Source organism: Rhamphochromis longiceps, linkage group LG17 (genome assembly GCF_057381845.1).
Source record: "Rhamphochromis longiceps isolate RC_006_pf linkage group LG17, R_longiceps_female_GT1.1, whole genome shotgun sequence".
Taxonomy (NCBI): Eukaryota; Metazoa; Chordata; class Actinopteri; order Cichliformes; family Cichlidae; genus Rhamphochromis; species Rhamphochromis longiceps.
In genome coordinates this window covers 31,780,653-31,800,703 of record NC_140573.1, presented here as the reverse complement: position 1 = coordinate 31,800,703, position 20,051 = coordinate 31,780,653, and the positions used below count along the sequence as shown (strand labels likewise).

The following is a 20,051-nucleotide window of genomic DNA, read 5'->3' as shown; positions in this document are numbered from 1 at the left end:
AAAGTAGTCTATAACTTTTAATGGAATTCACGCTTTGTTTGAAAACATAATTCCCAGCCCCTCTCCTGCTTTGTGACCAATGAGCTGACAGCACACTTATGACAATTCGAGTATGACAATTCAGATTACCGCTCATCTCATTGGTCAAGGAAAGGTCGCTTACGGAGAAAATACCGGAAGACAACAGATGACCACAACAAGAAGCATGGCCAACAGGGAAACAAACGCCGACACTGCGGTGCAAGTCTCGGACGACAGTACACCTAAAGCTGGGCAAACACTGTGCGATTTTTTCAGTCACGTTATTCAGCTCCTGCTCAAACTGCACGATTGACTCGCAGGGGTTAGAAGTTGGTAGGTCACGATGCAGAGTCTCACACTATACCGCCCGATGCTCTGATGCGACCTGAGTGCTCACACTGTGCCTCCATAAAATGAAGGTTATAACAGAAAATCTGTCGCTCGCTCTCTCTCTCGCCGTCTTTCACTCACACAGACACACCACCACCATCAACTTTGCTAAATTGCTAATGAAAAACATTGATCGGGCAGCTGTGATTGAGCAGCAGTGTAGATCCAACTATTTTCACGGTTGTTGTGGTCGTGATAATTTCTGAGGCCACATCGAAAAGGCTCGGATGAGCTTTCCAAAGTTCTACAAGTTGTACCTCCATCGCTTGTGTCCAGATCACACGCTGCACTGCCGTGTTGCGGCGTCTTTTTCGCCGACATTTGTGTTTGCGCGTGAGCAGTGTGACAAACTGCGGTGACACCCTCCCGACCAAGCGATTGATGATCGGGAGCTGGTCGTGAGGTGTTAATCGCGTCTCGTTACCCCACGTATACTACACGATACACGACGCATGATGAAGGCCAAAATCGGGCCGATCGCCAAAACGGTCGCACGACTCAAAAATCGGCTCAAAATGGGCCAAAAATCGCACAGTGTAAGCCCAGCATTACACTCACACAGACACACACACCACCACCATCAACTTTGCTAAATTGCTAATGAAAAACATTGATCGGGCAGCTGTGACTGAGCAGCAATGTAAATCCAACTATTTTCACGGTTGTGTGCCTCCATCGCTTGTGTCCAGATCACAGGCTGCACAGCCGAGCTGCTCCATCTTTTACACCAACGTTTACGTGTTTGCGCGCGAGCAGTGTGAGCGGCTGTGGTGAGACCCTCACGAGCGATTGATGATCGGGAGTTGGTCGTGAGGTGTTAATCACTTCTCGTTACCCCACGTATACTACACGATGCACGATGAAGGCCAAAATCGGTCCGATCACTCAAAAATCGGCTCAAAATGGGCCTAAAACCGCACAGTGTAAGCCCAGCATTAGAGCAGCAATGTTTGTTCAGAGAAAGGGAAAAATGGGAACAGGAAAACACCTGGCTGGAAAAAGTTAATATGGGCATGTGCAGTGAATATCAGTGCTATGTGGCCAGAAGTGTGATAATATAATTTATTTTGTGTAATAAACAACTGTAAGGATAGATGATTACAACAAATAGATGACTAATACATAAAAGTAATACATAGATGAATAATGATGATGAGTTAAGATGCGTAATCATGGGAACAAGCGGGTTTACAAACAGGAGCAGCTGATTAGCATTAAGCCAATTGTACTAAATGCACTAAATGTGCACTGTTACAAGAATGTTTTTCTTTCTATTGTTTTCTATTATTTTAAGTTAAGCAGGACAGAGTTCTTTTAAAGAAAGATTTACTTATATTCTCAAAAGTTAAGCATGACAGGCTTCTGTTTAAGAAAGAGACCTGTTTTACTGTGTTAATGTTGTCATTTTGAGCTAAAAATAAATGGCTAAATGATCATTTGTTTCACATGTGTTCATATCACAAAGAATACACATCTACTTAAATCAAATTCAAGTCAAATGGTTAAAAAAATAATTTCACACACAAAAAAAGAGCTAGAAAATTCACCACACTGGGAAGGGTGAAGACAACTGGGTCGCCCGGCCCTGGCCACGAGGTGTCCCTTATTTATTTTTCAGGGAGTTGGCAACCCTAGTGTGAAGAGCTGTAACCTATCTCTGTGTTACTTCAACCTCTATTGATTGGTGTGCCAGAACTGAGACAAACGCTCCGAGCTCCCTGACCTGCACTCAATCTACAGCAGGCGGTGCCGGACCAAGGCCAGGAAGATCGTGAAGGACCTCAGCCATCCCAACAACAGACTGTTCTCTCTGCTGAGGTCAGGAAAGCGATTCCGCTCCCTGAAGACCAACACAGAGAGACTGAGGAGGAGCTTCTTCCCGCAGGCGATACGGTCTCTCAATCACACCACCACACAGTACTGACCCACACATACAGTTCTTACACACACACTGGACTTTCTGGACTTTGGTTTTGCACAACACTGGTCACTATATTCTTCATTTCCGGTTAATACTTGTACAGCTGCTGTTATTGTGTATATATTTATTTATATTTAGATTTCTTCATACATTCTTATATAGTTCTATATTGTGTATTGTGTATTTTGTTGTACAGTTATTTTATTTTCAACTTTAATTTATATATTTATCTTTATCTTATTCTTCCCAGTTAAATTTACCCTTCATTCTAATTTGTGTTGTACAGTTATTTCATTTTTAACCTTAATTTATATTCTATTTCTTCCTAGTTAAATTTACCCTTTTTAATTTTTCATATTTATTTCCTATCTTATTCATAGCCTTTTCCTTTTTTGTTTTCTTTAGGTCACGAGCAGTTGTCCAAGCATTTCACTACATATCGTACTGTGTATGACTGTGTACGTGACAAATAAAATTTGAATTTGAATTTGAATTTGAATTTGAAACGATCACACTCAATGGAATAGTCTATGGAAATTAGGGGGAACCTTTTGTATTAGAACCTCAAGAACATTGGATACATTTTTGATCTATTTCATTCATTCAGAGAAGGATTACAGCCTAAAATAGGGAAGCTAGCAATGGTGAGGACAAACATGGACACCATTAGAGGGGTTTTTCCTCATCGTAAGCAACCGGCATTAGTGTTTGTGTGATTACACTCATTACCACAAGGTCAAAGGTTTGGCATTGCAGCTCTGAATGAATGTTTTTAAGCTGATAATGACCATTTCATGATATGTTATTTAATGCTTAGTCATGTCACCTTTTTTAATTGCTCATTATGTGAAAGCTCTTTGGGGTCCTTTGGGGTCCTTAAGGACTAGAAAAGGGCTATACAAATGCAGGCCATTTACCTTATTTTTTTTACCATTTACTGTGATCAACATGTGACTTACTGTTCAGCAGGGATGTAGCCCTCACGTATTGGAGTGCAATCCACTTCAGCCACCTTCACATTACCCTGAATCTCCCTAAAGTCCAGTCCCAGGTTCTCACCATGGATAGTCACAAGTGTGCCACCTTCCCTGGGGCCTCGCAGAGGGGTGATCTGTTGGAAATGATGATTATGAACATTATTTAGTTTCGTTTTTTTTACGCAACACAATTATTTTCCTGACAACGTAAAAATAGAAAGTGGTGGAAAGCTAATTCTCCAAGGTAATGTGCATGATAACAGCAATGAGACAATATATATAATTTAGTTAGTTTTGTTAAGTAGTAAGTTAATCCATAATTCATTGATAGTTTAATGAATTAACATAATAAATCTCTCACATGTTTCCATTAGCTTTCCATTAACTGGACAACCCTGTCCATTCTTTATCCAAATCTGTGTAATTAGGTTTAGAGGTCATTATTTTAAAAGAAAACTGTATTTGAGGCTTATCTCAAATGAACAAATAGGCATGCAAAACAATGTGAAATCTGAATGAACCAGAATATGGCACAAAAATATTCATGTTATAAATTTGTGGTTGTACAAAAAAATAATATCACAAGGGTGTTTCAAATGGTAGTCAACTCTTTAGTTTATGGCTGGTTTTCACAAGGTCCTTGGGGATAAGCGCTCAAGTTCACACATTAGGTAGCAGTCTGTAGCTTGGGGAACGGGACCGATGCAGTGATTGGTAAAGGGTCAAGACTCGGGGTCAACAACTGTCATTTCTCTATCTGGTGTACACTGAAATCTACTGTGAAGTATTTCATAAGATTAACTTATATCATGGCATCGGGTGACACCTTTGCAGTAATCACAATGTCCTTTGATTTATCAGTAACATCTCTCATTGTTGATGATGTGGTTCCAACATCCATCAACACTTTACTCACACAATTACTTTTTGGCCAGTCAGTGTACGTGTGAGTACACATCATCAGGCCCGTCCAGATGGATGGATGTGAGAGATGGACACAGAATAGTCTGTGTCTATCTGTCTCTGCCAAATAAAAGTCCTCTAGGCTTCATGCTGCAGGCAGGAGCCCAGCTTTAATGGTGACTGTCATTTCTCTGTGCAGTGTAAAAGTTGGCAGCGTGAACCCCTGCGGTGTTCACAGGTAGAGTGCTGTGTGAGTGTGTGTGTTTGCCTGTATCTCATAGCTTAAAGCGTGACTTTCCGTATGTCACTACCGCAAGCACGTCAAAAGCATTTAATTTGACTATTTGAGTACTGAACTCACCAGTCAAATAACTCAGGCAAACTCAAGCCAGGTCATGCACAACACAAGTCCTGCGACTGTCATATGGGAGATATCGTTATCGTATGCTTCGGCGTCGCTGATTAATAAAGTTCCCTGCTGATATCTTAATGAAAAAACAGAGCCTTCTGGGAACAGGGCTACAATACATGCAATTAAAAAGATTGCACACAATGCCTCGTGGCTCTCAATTTATTAACAAATATGGAGCGGGAGAAGGACTTTGAGGGAAGCTGGGAAGGAAGAAGCAAAAGAAACCAAGAGAGAGAGAGAGAAGGGAGAGCGAAGAGGAGAGACGCAATGAGGCGTTGATTAGATTTGTGACTTTGACAAGATAATTGACGGTTGGGTAGAGGCAAACACTTAATCACTTCTCCCTCTCTCTCTCTCTCCTTTTCACTTTTCATCTTTCTATGTGAGTCTCACCCTCTCATTGTTGATGGGAGATGTCATTATAATGAAGCGTATTAGAATGCATTAGGGCCTGGGTTGTCTTGGGAAAGTCCTCACTCCTCACCCACTGACAGTTTTTATGGGGGACGTGAGAAGGCTGCAATATGTCCCCGCTGCAGCCTCGGGGATGTAAGGAGAAATACAGGCCCATCTCCAAGAATAAATCCACTGCTCCGGGAGAAGACAAACATTAGAGAAGTGGAATGACAGAGTGCAAATGACTGATCCAGACTCTTTAAATAAGTGTAAGGGTGGGGGGGGGGGGACAAAATGTTACCATCATGACATCACTCTTCTTAAGAGTTGATTTTGAACGAATAAAAATAATGACAGTACTCTGGGTCATCTGTGAGGGTCGAGTAATTACAATAAGCCCCTTTATTTTTCTTCTTATGACTCCCCCATGTTTGTTTCCCTCTATCTGTCTTGCTCCTTTATTTAGAAGCAATTCGGGGGAAATTAGACAATTCTGTCGTAACCCATCAGGTTAACATCTCATGAGCGAGCAGCCAGATTCCTTGTGATCAGGCAGTTACTTGAATGCCGCTACATCCAGGATGATAGAGGGTCAGATTCCATTTCCGCACCCCTCTTCCCACTCTCTGTCCGTATCAATCTCCAGGACAACAAAAGGGATTCCCCTCGTTGTCGTTTTTATCTGTTCTATGTTTCATCCACAGTCAGTCATCATCTGCCCTCAACTCTCCTCCCAGGAAAAGGATGCAGAGTGGACCTTTATATCCATCACTGGAAAAGTGGACCCGGGTAAAAGGGGGGACTCTTTTCAGTCATTCAGCCTCATGTGACTCTTTTCTGGCTCAGCCTAGCCATCCATCACTGCCTCTCCCCCTTCCCCCAAATCCACCCTCCTCTTCCTTCATCTGGCAGCTTTCCATCCATCTTTCCTTTATGTCCTATTATCCTTCATCTTGCTGACCCTTATCACTGCTGCTTTCACCCTTTTTATGTGTCTTGCACAGGTCAAGTCTATTTACCCCACATGGCGCTGGGTTAAGCAGGGATTCACCTGAACATCTGTGCAGCTGATTGATAACTAACAAGAGTGAGGATGATTTGTCTCTCTAGATCTGTATATGTGTTTGTACATTGACATTTCGAGTTAACGTTGGCAAAAAATAACTACTGTCCCCCTACGGTTTGAAGAAAAGACATCTAAAATGCTAAATTACACGACTGCTGTAATTGTAGTTCTCGTATGCCATTATCATTGAAACTTATTTTTTTTCCTGTGATGTGTTGCTGCACTACAAAAAGGTGTAAAACATATCCTTCTTCACAAATGGTGTCAGACTGAATAGCTGATAATGACTCACAGCCTCTGCCATTATGTTGAGATGATCGACTGCCACACCGTCAGTGAGGTGATGAGTATGACTATGTTCCCACGAGCGCACTATAATTAAGGTGTGTATGTATGGCCTTTCAGGCAAAAGGTTTTTACAATAATAGCTGGATTGATTGGTCCGTATATGTGCTAACGTGTAAACTGTGTGAACATATGTGGACGCTGATGCATACGTCTCACCTTGGTGATCCGTGGGTGGGTGCACTTGCTGTTGATGCCGTTGTGCTCTAGCCACGTGTTCTCATTGGCGCAGTGTTGCTTGAGGGTGCAGCGGTTCTCTCCTTTGCACCAGACGCACCCAAACAAAGGGTCCGCTTTCAGACACAGACCACAGCTTCCTCGTTGGGCGTCGCATTTGTATAGATGGACTGCGCAGGCGGGAGGAGATAAGACAAAGATAGACGGGAGAAAGAAGGGAGAAAAGTGAACAAGCTTTTTACAAATGATGACTCCAAATGCAGCTAAAAATTATTCTGGGCAAAAATCAAATAAAGTAACAAAAGACTTCAAAACACAAAAGAAACTGTTTTATAGTTTACCCAAATCACTCAACATCTACATAAAGCTGTTTGAACAATGCAAAAAAATAATAAATAAACTGAATATTATGATAGACATTTGTTGACATCTTTGTCTCATTATCGCTCCATCATCATCTCTACACACTCCCTAGGCATCCCACCCTGCCTCTGAGTTTCCTACACTACTGCCGCCTGCCACTCCTCACCCACCGCACATTTAACATATCATCTCCATGGCAACAGAGCAACCATTTTCTTTTTAATTGCCATTAATTTTGTATGTGATCTGCCCATCAAAAAATAACTAAATTTTTTAAAAAGCCCTATAGGCCTCTTCCTCCACAAGCAAACAAAGGAAGGAAGAGAGTAGTGGAGGAGTCTCTAGTTCAAGGTTCTCTAACTTCTGTTGCTTCTTTGATTCTGCAGTTATGCTTAAGGATATGTTTTGTAGAGCACATTTGACTCAGACACTCATGCACACAACCAGAAACACACACAAACACTCTACAAACTTTGCCTTACAGCACAGTGTCATTTTGGCATATAATACACATTTTAACAACATGCTTCTTATGCCTGACTCCACTGCCTTTGGTTAAAATAAGCTGTTTTCCTGTCAGAGTAGTATAACCCCCAGCATGAATCACTTAAAGTGGTGGATTGTCAGTGGCCAAACTGAATCAAGCTCAGCAGCTGAATCCTGAATTCTTAAAAACCCAGTGCTGATATACCATGAAAGGATGAAAGGTTGGACATAAAAAAACTAAGAAAGGTTGAAATAATAATAATAATAATAGAGAAATGTAATGTACTCCCCTGTTCTCTACATATAGAGAAAGAAATAATAAATGTAATTTCTTTACTAGGGCTTAGTAGTTAGTGTTATATCAGACAGGCCCTAAAAGCAAGTTCAGTTACAGTCATAGTAAAACAGCTGAGCTCAGTGCTTCACACCAGCTGATGGCTTCACCTGATACCAATTTAAACATCTAGTTGGTGATTTTTAAGCTGCTTTAACCCACCCACGGTTACTGACCATCTGCAAGCCACTTTGCAACATGCCTTATAGCATCTCTCATGCTGTTTCTAACTTAATGCCACATTTTTTGTCATTGATGTTTTCTCATTTGTTTTGTATATGATGCAAAGGTTTTTTTGCATTTGCTCTTCCAATTTCTGGGACAGAGAACAGAGCCATACCACAAAATAAGAATGACTACAGATAGAAATACTCTCTTTTATGCCTATAGTGGTCCTGGCTGAAGTGAAATTTATGTCAGTGCGCTTTACTGAATGAATAAAATAAAGGAGAGAGGCAGTGGAGACGGAGACTGAAAGATTGCCAAACTCATAGAGAGGTGTCAAAATAATAGAAACAGCAGAATTGGGGGACATTATGTTTGAACGGTAGTGAGAAAACTAAATTTAGAGAGTTTAAAAAAAGACAAAAAGACAACAGTGATGTGCTGGACAGGCAGACGGGGAGACAAAACGAAAGCGTATGAGAGGATGTGGTAAAGTTAACCACTACATGGCAACATCAGGGAATGGATGCTGCACCTCAGCACACCACCCGCCTGTTGCCATGGAGATGGGCTCCAAGGGCAACAATGGGGAAGCAGCAGCTTTGGAGTGTGTCTATGTGTGCATGCACATGTGTGTTTAAGTGAGTTTGTAAGAGACTGTGAACTCAATATGTTCTTCTATGATACTACGAGAAATATGGAAAGAGCTGATATGCGTGTGCGTGTGTCCGTGTGTGGATGTGCATGTATGCACATGTGTGTGCCTGTGCCTACACAGATGCTCATGCATCTGTGCATGCTTACCTTTGTTGTGGGCGGGGTTGTCGATGCTGAAATCTCCGTTCCAGATGACGGTCAGCTCCACGGGAAGACTGCTCATCTCCATCCCATCATAGAAATACTATCACCATAGCAACCAGAGAGGGAAGGAAGAGACATGGGAAAAGCAAATGAGAGATACAAAGTCTTAACTGTTTCTCTCTAAGTTTGAAAAAGCCTGTGGTATCAAAATACTTTTTTGAAAATGCAAAAATCCATCCTCAACAAGTTGCTGTACACATGTGCACACGCGCGCACAGTGAAAATACACACACAAACTCAAACACACATGCTTTAAACTCACAAACGCACACTATACACACCAGCGAGCATTGAGAGATTATTTTTCATTTGGTTCTGTAACACTAGCAGAATGGAGGGTTGGTGCAGGAATCATCATTTTCTGCTAAATTACAGTTTCCCTCCTTCACAGCTCAATCAAAGTACAATATTTGGAATGTGCAGTGATTATGCACACAAATCCCACAGTCATCTTTACTGACATACACACTTCGAGTGATGAAGATAGACAGGAAGATGGGATGTTATTGTATCAACAGACAATTAGCATCAAGACCAGCATAAAGCCTTTTTCATGCTCATCCTTCGTTCCTGTCAATGCATTATTCAGTCAGTGAATGGAGAATCATTGCAGCTAGAGACAAAGTTAGGCACTTATCTCATCTACCACCTGTCTAGCTGGAAGACCAAAAATCCCTCAGCTGGAATCAGTGTGTGCATGTGGCTGTATGTGAAGGAGAGAGATTGCAAAAACATCTTTTATAGGTAATCTAACTTTTATAGAAAAAGTTTGCAGACATGGGCCATCTGTACAAAGATAGGTGTAGGTGGGTGGTGGTCAAGGATAATATGTCACACAAGCTGCGACACTGAAAACACACAGACACCCACAGACAGACTCTTCTCACCGATGTGTTTTGACACTGCACCGAGGAGCTGTTGAAGCGCAGGGCAGGAACCCGGTGCTCGTTTCCTTGGATGGTGAGCAAACACTCGTAACCCCTCTGTCCAGACTGTGGCTGAGGAAGGTTTTTAGCCCGTAGGGTGATGGGCTTCACCACATTGACAGGCACCAGTATCCTTTCTGCAGGCAGCAACTGGGGACACCCCTGGAGGCAAAGCAGCAGAGAAACAAGAAAGGTGGTCAGTGGGTCTAATGCCAAATTGCAAATAAAACCTCATTACTCAAAGAGATCCAACAGTGTCGCTGTTGAGCTTTTGCTTAAGTAAGCCTTTTGTATATTTTGATTCAAATGCATTCTCCACTTCACTGTTGTTAGAAGTGCAGTTGATTTCTGCAGTGTAAGCACTGTCTTAAAGTGACTTGCACTTCATTTAATCCACAGACCATATGAAAGATGAATGAAAGCTTTTTAAAAACATGGATTCACAAGTAAGAGAAACACGCCTGCTAATTAATAACCAGTAAAATCCTAAAATATCTGTCAGCAAAACTGAAAGAGAAGGATATCTCTTTTGTCAAATTATCCCATTAAACATTCTTCAAAAAGGAACCGAGACCACAAACACAGTGCACAGGTCCATCAACTTCAATTAGCAAACACCAACAAGTTATAGCTGACTGTGTTGAGACACCTGCCAATCAAAATCCCTCAACTCCCATATCTGGATGAAAAGTGCAAATGCATAGGCTAGCTACCCACAGAGACCAAAATAGTTTTTTGGTCTCTGTTTTAATGTAACTTTTGTAAAGGTTTTGGAGTGAAAGTCGTTTTTTCTTTTTTGTCCTTTTGGTTCTCTTGATATTCCCAGTAAGATGTGTCACTCTTTCCCATCATTGGGGTCAAATGCAGCACTGATCTCCTGCGAGGCTAGCCCAGTCTTGCTTATAGGACTGTTTTTTGCAAAAAAAGTTCATACCTATGCTGTTTTTCATGATGTGAATAAAAAGAAAACAATTTAAATCGGTTTAATTTTTTTATTAGGCAGTAAGGAAAGTTGCTGCTTGCATCAGGGCATTTCCTAAAATCTGACTAACACACAATGAGCTGCAAATTCACAGAGACATTCACACTTATCATTTATCTCACTAGATAGCATACCACCTAACAGTACTTCACAAACATTAGTTTAATTTAATGACACTTCAGTATATTTTCAGTGTTTAGTGCTTTTATTTGTTCGATTTTCTGTTGAGTAGAGGTCAGCTGTGTTTCCTACAGGCCCGTGGCCTGCTCACATTCAACGAGTGAAGGTCAATAGGTACTCTAATGTCATTACCCACAGGAGAGGAGCATTAATGATATAACAAAAAAGGTACTTATTCTGATAGACTATGAGCTCTGAGTTTGAATTTGTGCATTTCCTTTTCAAAATCTAGGGTCTGCTGTGGAAAATTTGTGATTTTTTTCTGTGATACTTGTGCCCATGTTAGGTGAAAAAAAATAACAGGGAAAGGGGAAGACCAAGACAGAGGTAAAAGTCACTTAGCAATTGGAGGTCTAAAATTAACAGCCAATCAATTCAGGTGTGACTAGCGGGTTAAATATAGAGCACCTATGACTCGCCTGAAGGATGAAGAGGAGAAAAAGAGAACAGGTGAGGAGAGGGGAAGGGGTGGACAGAAAAGGAAAGGCAAAGACCACAGAGGATAACTGAAACAAAAAGCATTATCAGGAGAACAGGAAAGTGACTGACAACCAGAAGTTAAAGGTAAAATGGGTGGTAAAGCAGGGTAAAGAGAGAAAATGAAGAACAGCGCTTCCCTAAGTACTATTTTCTCTGAAGGGTAGTTGAAATAGAGAGAAAGAGATGGCAAAATTGGTCAAATGAAGGAGAAGAACAACAAAAGAACACAGCAATGGGGGGAAAAAAACACCGTTAAGTGTATGTGACAGGACGGGCTTTAGCATGTCAAAGAAGGAGAAGAAAAGACGGTAAAAAGAGGGAGAGCAGATAAGGTGAGCCCCCACGCGGATGGAGCTGGGGGGAGTGAAGCATAGCGCACGTTGAACCGGGTGATAACACTTGTTTGAAGTTCATTAAAAGCCACTTGATTGGGTTAGGCTAAGTGAGTGACTGACTGGATAGCTGTGTGGTGAGAGAGGGGAACGCTCTGTGACACTATTCACAAAGTCATTATAGATAAATGACACACAGGGTGAGGGAGTTCAGCAGTGAAGGAGAGGAAGGAAGTTGCGGTGCATGCGTGTTTGCTCTTCCAAATCTCATTTTCCTAAGAACGAAGGGTCATATTTGGTGAATGAAAATGAGTGGGAGAGCAAAGAGAGATGCAATCCATTTTTAATCATGTCTCTTCCAGTTAATACACTTGAACAATGGGGGACAATGAATTTGATCTGGTTTGTGGAAATGAAGGCATGGAAAGCACCCGAGTATGACTTAACACAGGGACTTATGCTGAATTTTCAAGACACAAATGAACACTGATAGCCGCATATGATGACGAGGAGACAGGATTTCACACACGCAAACATCACAGGAAATAGATGCATGCATGCAAGCGCAGTTAAATTGCACCGTGGTGTTTGAGATGAGCAAAATTCCCCTTCTTTTGCACATGCGTGTAGACTAAGGTTAACAGAAATTTTACTGTATGTACAAAAACAAAATCACATTACAGTATAAAATGAATGTCATCAACTAAAAATGTTATGGACTGAACTAGTTTTCCACTTTAGTAGAATGGTTAAATTGCATTTTGATCAAAAATATGCATTGCTGCTGAAAAGACTGAAAAACTTTAATGTCTTTGCCAGACATTAAAACATTGTTGAAATCTGGATAAAACATTAAAGGTGAAAATCTATCCTTTCAGATTGATGAAAAGATTAGAAGAAAATGTCTCTTTACATTAAAAGTTGGTTGAAAAGGACTTGCTTCTGCAAAATCATTACATAATCAGCAGATTCAAACCTGTACTGTGAGCCTTGGTCTAGAGGCTCATGCATACAAGCTCACCGCACTGCACTATATAATAAAAAGTTGACCAACCACTCTTTCACACAGGTATCCAGGCCACTAAAGGTTCTTATCCATATCAGATATTATGATATCATAATTGCCTTAAAGTCAATGAGCCAAAATAACCGAGTATAGGACATATAAGTGTATTTATACACATATAACACTTGAAGAAGCACTTTATTTTCATTTTGTGAAAACAAAATCAAATTAATTTCCTCAAAAGTTGAATATTATGATACAGATGATACACCGTGATGTCATTACACTGTCTGGCAACCAGCTAACAACAGCCTAATATGAAATTTATAGTAGTATAGCAGAATAGGACCCGAGCATAGCAGAAAACTCATAAAAAATTGACTAATTGCTATATTTCATTACATTTTCTCAATGCGATGAAGTATAGTACATCTGTTTGCCAACAGCACAGACTGGAGGTTGTGTGACTCTCAAACAAATGTAGATTTTTTTCCTTTTTTTAAAGTGACATAATGGAAATGGTGGAAAAAGAAGAAAAATAGTCTCTGTGGAGGTTGAAATCTTTCGAAGTTGACTTTCCACATTACAATACAGGGAGTGCAGAATTATTAGGCAAATGAGTATTTTGTCCACTTCATCCTCTTCATGCATGTTGTCTTACTCCAAGCTGTATAGGCTCAAAAGCCTACTACCAATTAAGCATATTAGGTGATGTGCATCTCTGTAATGAGAAGGGGTGTGGTCTAATGACATCAACAGCCTATATCAGGTGTGCATAATTATTAGGCAACGTCCTTTCCTTTGGCAAAATGGGTCAAAAGAAGGACTTGACAGGCTCAGAAAAGTCAAAAATAGTGAGATATCTTGCAGAGGGATGCAGCAGTCTCAAAATTGCAAAGCTTCTGAAGCGTGATCATCGAACAATCAAGCGTTTCATTCAAAATAGTCAACAGGGTTGCAAGAAGCGTGTGGAAAAACCAAGGCGCAAAATAACTGCCCATGAACTGAGAAAAGTCAAGCGTGCAGCTGCCAAGATGCCACTTGCCACCAGTTTGGCCATATTTCAGAGCTGCAACATCACTGGAGTGCCCAAAAGCACAAGGTGTGCAATACTCAGAGACATGGCCAAGGTAAGAAAGGCTGAAAGACGACCACCACTGAACAAGACGCACAAGCTGAAACGTCAAGACTGGGCCAAGAAATATCTCAAGACTGATTTTTCTAAGGTTTTATGGACTGATGAAATGAGAGTGAGTCTTGATGGGCCAGATGGATGGGCCCGTGGCTGGATTGGTAAAGGGCAGAGAGCTCCAGGCCGACTCAGACGCCAGCAAGGTGGAGGTGGAGTACTGGTTTGGGCTGGTATCATCAAAGATGAGCTTGTGGGGCCTTTTCGGGTTGAGGATGGAGTCAAGCTCAACTCCCAGTCCTACTGCCAGTTTCTGGAAGACACCTTCTTCAAGCAGTGGTACAGGAAGAAGTCTGCATCCTTCAAGAGAAACATGATTTTCATGCAGGACAATGCTCCATCACACGCGTCCAAGTACTCCACATTGCTGCACGCAATGTTGATGGTGAACAGATCAAAACACTGACAGAATCCATGGATGGCAGGCTTTTGAGTGTCCTTGCAAAGAAAGGTGGCTTTTTTTGTCGCTGATTTGTTATTGTTTTGTTTTTGAATGTCAGAAACGTATATTTCTGAATGTGGAGATGTTATATTGGTTTCACTGGTAAAAATAAATAATTGAAATGGGTATATATTTGTTTTTTGTTAAGTTGCCTAATAATTATGCACAGTAATAGTCACCTGCACACACAGATATCCCCCTAAAATAGCTAAAACTAAAAACAAACTAAAAACTACTTCCAAAAACATTCAGCTTTGATATTAATGAGTTTTTTGGGTTCATTGAGAACATGGTTGTTGTTCAATAATAAAATTATTCCTCAAAAATACAACTTGCCTAATAATTCTGCACTCCCTGTATAACCTCACAACCAAGCCCTGTATTCTTTGAGAGATTTGTGAGGTATCATTCATCGTGTATGTTGAAGTCAAAAAAACCTCCCTAACCACCTTTAAATAAACATCATATTTTGTGACAGAAGAGATAAACATGAAAAAGGAGAAATACATAAATCTCGCTTAAATACCGATTATAAATGCACCATGCGGAAGTGAAATTACAACCGAGGCAGTGTGTATAATGGTGGTAGTCTGTGTTTTTTGCTACTTAGCTCTAATTTTTCATATTTGTATGTACACATACACACTCAGACACACTTGTATAACAGTACGATCACTGCCAGCTCTTCCTGAGGCCAAGTGGGCTTTTATTGGTTTGGACAAACACATGCATATCCCCTAGCTGGCTAGAGATGCTCATGCTGCTGGCAGTGATGCTTGCTGTTGCTGTTGAGATTTATGTCAGTGTTAGGTAGGTTTAATGTCTGTGTATTTATTGTTTCCTTGTCTAGCTCAATGACTGAGGTGCACCAAATAGCAGGGGAGGAAATGCAGATTCACAGACAAATACATTCATACATATAAACACATACAAATCATAAATGGCAGACAATGACAGAAAACTTTGCACTCTTTCAAAGCCGTACCTATAAGTGGGGTTCGAATTACAGGTTCCATGAAAGAAGAAAGGAAATCAGTAGTTATTTTACTCAGATTCCCACTGCAATCCAATAAATCAGGGGTTAAATTAATTTGTGGCGCTCGCATAATTTACAAATTACACTAACTAAATGCAAAGGAAGCTTTTCCAGTGGCTCAGAATAATTATTTCCAGTTTTCTAGTTCCCCGTGAAAACTACTGACAGCATGTTAAATGGATTATTTAGAACAACAGGAAAACAATTTCTGGAAAGAGATGTTGCTGTTGTTTTTCCTAAATTTAATTACGTGAACATATTGTGTATTTGTGGGGATCTTAAAATCCAGGACATATTTCACTGAAAATATCTGCATGTGTAGAGACAAGTAGAAGTTTTTGGAGGGCTTTTTTTTTTTTTTTTTTTTTTAAAGGGGGAATATTAAAGTGGGAGAGATGGGAACTACAAACTACACTTTGATGTGGATTGAACTAGCTGCTTAACTGTATGTGTTTTACTTTATGTGTCTGTCGGTGCGCGTGTGGTGCCGGGAGCTTCACTGACACTCTTCCAGTCATGTAATCAAACACTTGCAGTAAATCACTAAGGAGAGTATCTGTCAATAGCATGACTCATCATAACAACATAATAAGCTAAGACGTTTGAAAAAAAGTCGGCGCCTCTCCCCACAAATATGTAATAACTCTTCATTCTTCCCGTCTCCATCGCCGCCTCGATGTTTTCTTTAACCTCACCTCTGATTCTCAGTAATGCTTTTTCCCTCCTTCATTTCTATCTCTCTAAACGCATCCTGTGCTGTTTGATCTATCTCACTGACCCTTCTCATTTCTCTTATCAACTCTCTCGCTGATTGCCCTCCCTCTTTTCTGACTCCTTTTCTTCTTTGGGACCTACTTAGATCTGATAATTAGAGCCTCGTGGGAGGTGTGGATGGGTGGAGATAGGGAAAGTGACAGAGAGTAGGAAGCAGAATGGGAGCTGTGAATGTAAAAGCCCTTGGCATAGTTTGAAGCTAAGGAGGGAGGGAGACTGAGAGAGAGACAGAAAGAGAGAGAGACAGACATAATTATAGAAGTGCAAGGTGTGAAGATGAAGAGGATCTTAAGTTTTTATACATGCGCACACACACTTAGTGGTTACCAAGAGCTCCCCTTAACAAGCCTCTGTTTTATCATATCCAACAGAGCCTCGGGCAAAGACACTCTCCACGTTCTCTGCTCTTCACTCGTTTCTCATCCCTGTTTTTATCCCACCATCCATTCCTTCATTGCCTTAAAGTTTTCCCAAATAACTGGTTCCTTTTTTCCCCTACTATATCTGTTATTTTTTCCTCCTCTCTGCATTTGCATCCATTTGTTTTTAAGAACTGTTAGGATTTATTAAAATGTGTTTTTTCATCATTTTCCAGGTTACGAAAACATTCAACTCAATAAACCAAATGTTCATATTTCAGAATACAGAAGCAGCACTGAAGCACATCCCACAGAGGAATAAAAAACAAGTAATCAGGGCTTCATCCAAACCACTTTGTTTCATCATTAACAACAAAAAACTAAAGTTAGTTAAGTTATAATGTTGATTGTAAAAAACAACAATGAAAATAAGGTAAAGTACGTACATGTACAACTATGGTAGGAAGACTAACTTCATCTGTCAGCCCAGATCTTAAAACACATTGTTGGTAATCATTTCTCTGTTTGCCATTTCCGAATAAATTTCCCTAACTTCAGGGGTTTGTTTAAAGCCTCTATGATCATCTGACTGCTTCTGTTTCTTGTTATTGTGCCTTTTTTATTCCCGTATTTTTCAGATCTTACCTCTTTAAACTTTCACTTTCAGCGCCTTTCTGTAATTTTCTTTTCAACTTTGTTTCATTTGCTTTCATTCTCGATTTTCGCATATCCATTTTTCCTCTTTTCTCTGCAAATGCTCAAACTGGTCCTCAACAGTCAGTGCGTGTGCATGGCATTGATTTGTCCATGAATTGAACCAAAGCACCTCGCGCTACCATTTCTGTCTAATATTGGCAACTAATAGCTATTACAATTGGCATTTAGGTTCTTTAATAACATTATCCTGATCACTTGATCAATAATTTCCTAGTAAATAAAGTCTATGGCATTGATCACGCAGTCAAGAAGCAAATAATCAAACAACAACAAAGGACAAGGATGCTTTATGTGCCAGGAGATAGTGATACATCTTTGGTAACATTAATATTTGTGTGTTTTTTGCATCTTCCTACCAACTGAATATATTAGGGTAAGGCTTGACAGAGACTCAGGATATGAACATGCTGTGTTATAGACGGAGGAAGAAGAGGGGGAAATATCCCCCTGTGGTTTTCATCAGACAAAGAGAACAGGAAGTGTCCCCAGTTTCATCAGTGTCTTTAGGTGAGACCATGTGTGAATTAGGGAGGAGAGATGAAACAGAGCTAAATATGTAGGAAAACAAATATTGTTCACTGGCTAAACACAACCTATTCACGTCAATGCTGCAGAGGTTGGAAATGACTGTTGGCTCTTTCTACAGTGAAACGGAATGAAGCTGCAAGCACGTCCTTTGTCACTGAGACTCATCAGAATGATGGCTAAGTCCCTGACATGTGTGGAGGGTAAACAGGGACACGCCCTTAGTTAATGTGCCAACAGGCAAATGTCTGATCCGTGTGCCCATATCATTGCTGGCATGAATAAAAAGGCATTCACCGTACACCCAGGCTGGGCTTTAACGCTGTCCTCTGATGCATACTAACAACAAGCTCAACCAGTAGGGAGATTTGCCTGGCTCGATCATTAGCATAGAGTTAGGGGATTATTCAGATCACTTCCTGAAATCCCCTAATTGTAATAGTACACAAAAATTCATGTGCTGCAGTAAGAGGCCATCCCGTTTCAGAGCAAAGTTGACTTGATGCCTTTTGTGAAATCTGAAAAATCTTCTATGGCTGTATGTGAGTGTGCATGCTATCAAGCTTGTAGAACTGTGTGTCTGTTAATTCAAAAAGCCCACCAAAAGGCCAGCAGAAAAAAAACATGACCCTGGATTTGAGGGGTTAATTAAAAGCAAATTAAAAGTCATTAAGCCTGCAAAACACCTGTCTTTTTTGAAACAACATGTCAAAAAAAAGGATGTCATTAATGTGCTAATACCAAAATCCGCCTTGCTTTATTTATGGTTTTCTTTTAGTCAGCAACACAATAGGAGAGGATTCACGCGTTATTATCCAGAGTCAATATTGACCACCGGCGCCTGAGCTAATTGGAAAAGTAAACCTGCAAAGACTCACGCTTGGGCCTAACTAAGCAGAAGGTTCAAAAGGATAATGGAAACGGCGGAAAAAGAAAATAATATCGTCTGAGCAGGTTGAATGGCTCGGGGGAAACACGGGTGGAATAACACAATCGAGAGCAGACTGCTCATCAAAGGAGACAATCTGGCTAAGCTTGTCCCTGCCCGTCGTGCGGCGTCTGCCAACCTAGACATGAGCACTAGTGATCTTCATCATAGCTCACCTCAGGCTAAGATTAACAGGCCACTCACTCCCTGTAAAACCCTCCCCCTGAAAGCCACTGCGAATTGTCAGCAAACAGACAGGCCAAAGACAGCCACACACTGTATATACACATAAAAATACAGAGAAATGCAGATACCCGTGGAATAATGTACCCACAGGCCCAAATCACGGGGACATCCCCTAAATTTCCTTTACCTCGCCGCTTTGCCCTAAAGGCTACTACTGCTGCAGCCACTCTAAATCAGCATGAAGCCTCTCTCTCACAGGATGGGGAGTGGCTGCTTTGGGGGCATTCACTGAATGTACCCCATCCAGTGAGTGGCTTGTCCTCTGCAGCAGAGCAGCCTAATTACAGTGGGTTCTGTTTCGAAGGGAATAGAACTGGCTGCCAATACTATTGATAATTCACACAGACTAAGCTGTCACAGGGAATAGGGTTGGGCAAGTGGAAATGACTCAGTTTTATTAGCTTCCACTGCCCTTTGATGTGCAGTCAAGAGTGAGACATGCCAAGAGGCTCATGCCAGATGGAAGCACTACAGCTGAAAGGTGTCTCAGTCCTTTTAACATAACTCTTTTTGCATGTAAAACCTCCACCGATGGCTATTAGTCTCACATAGCCAAACATTTCCCCTCAATTTATTTCACCATGTTTTATAACTTAGCTGGCTCAATACCCAGAGGCTGGACTGAAGCTGGGCAACAGTAAAATCTGAGGATTTGTGGACAATGTCTTAACGGGATGTAATTTGACAGTCTTTAGATCTATAGACAGAAGTGATGCTAGAAAACATGGTCCCCCTTGAGAGCTGCTTAAACAACAATTCTGACAGCACATCTTTACAATCCCGCCTAGCACCGGCATCGTCTACCTTCTGGGTGCTACAATGTGTTTCAATACCTGAACAGGTTGAAAATAAAAACAAAAATCAATGCAAACTTTTAATCTCATGCTCGGTTTGGGACTCACCTCAGGCTTCTTCACTCGACCCTCCTGGAAGGAACATGTGCGAGGGTCATGGGTACAGTCATGTCTGTATTTACACCAGTGGCACTGGTAGGGACTACTCACACATGACAGACACCTACAAGGAGAGCATAGTTTTGAATTAGGACTAAGCAGCACCAAATGCACTGAAGTACAAAAGCTCAATGTAACAACTTCTGTGCACAAATGGAT

The 20,051-nt window shown here is 40.9% G+C and overlaps 1 protein-coding gene across 1 annotated transcript in view; it reads right to left on the bottom strand.

The window, feature by feature from the left end:
• plxna4 (plexin A4) overlaps nucleotides 1-20,051 on the bottom strand; it is a 261,846-nt gene that overhangs the window by 52,957 nt on the left and 188,838 nt on the right. The window contains exons 9-13 of the mRNA XM_085387521.1: nucleotides 19,842-19,956; nucleotides 9,705-9,905; nucleotides 8,761-8,857; nucleotides 6,591-6,778; nucleotides 3,292-3,443 (exon numbers count right to left, since the gene is read on the bottom strand). Of these exons, the coding sequence (XP_085243647.1) occupies nucleotides 3,292-3,443; nucleotides 6,591-6,778; nucleotides 8,761-8,857; nucleotides 9,705-9,905; nucleotides 19,842-19,956 (753 nt within the window). The remainder of the gene's footprint in view (nucleotides 1-3,291; nucleotides 3,444-6,590; nucleotides 6,779-8,760; nucleotides 8,858-9,704; nucleotides 9,906-19,841; nucleotides 19,957-20,051) is intronic.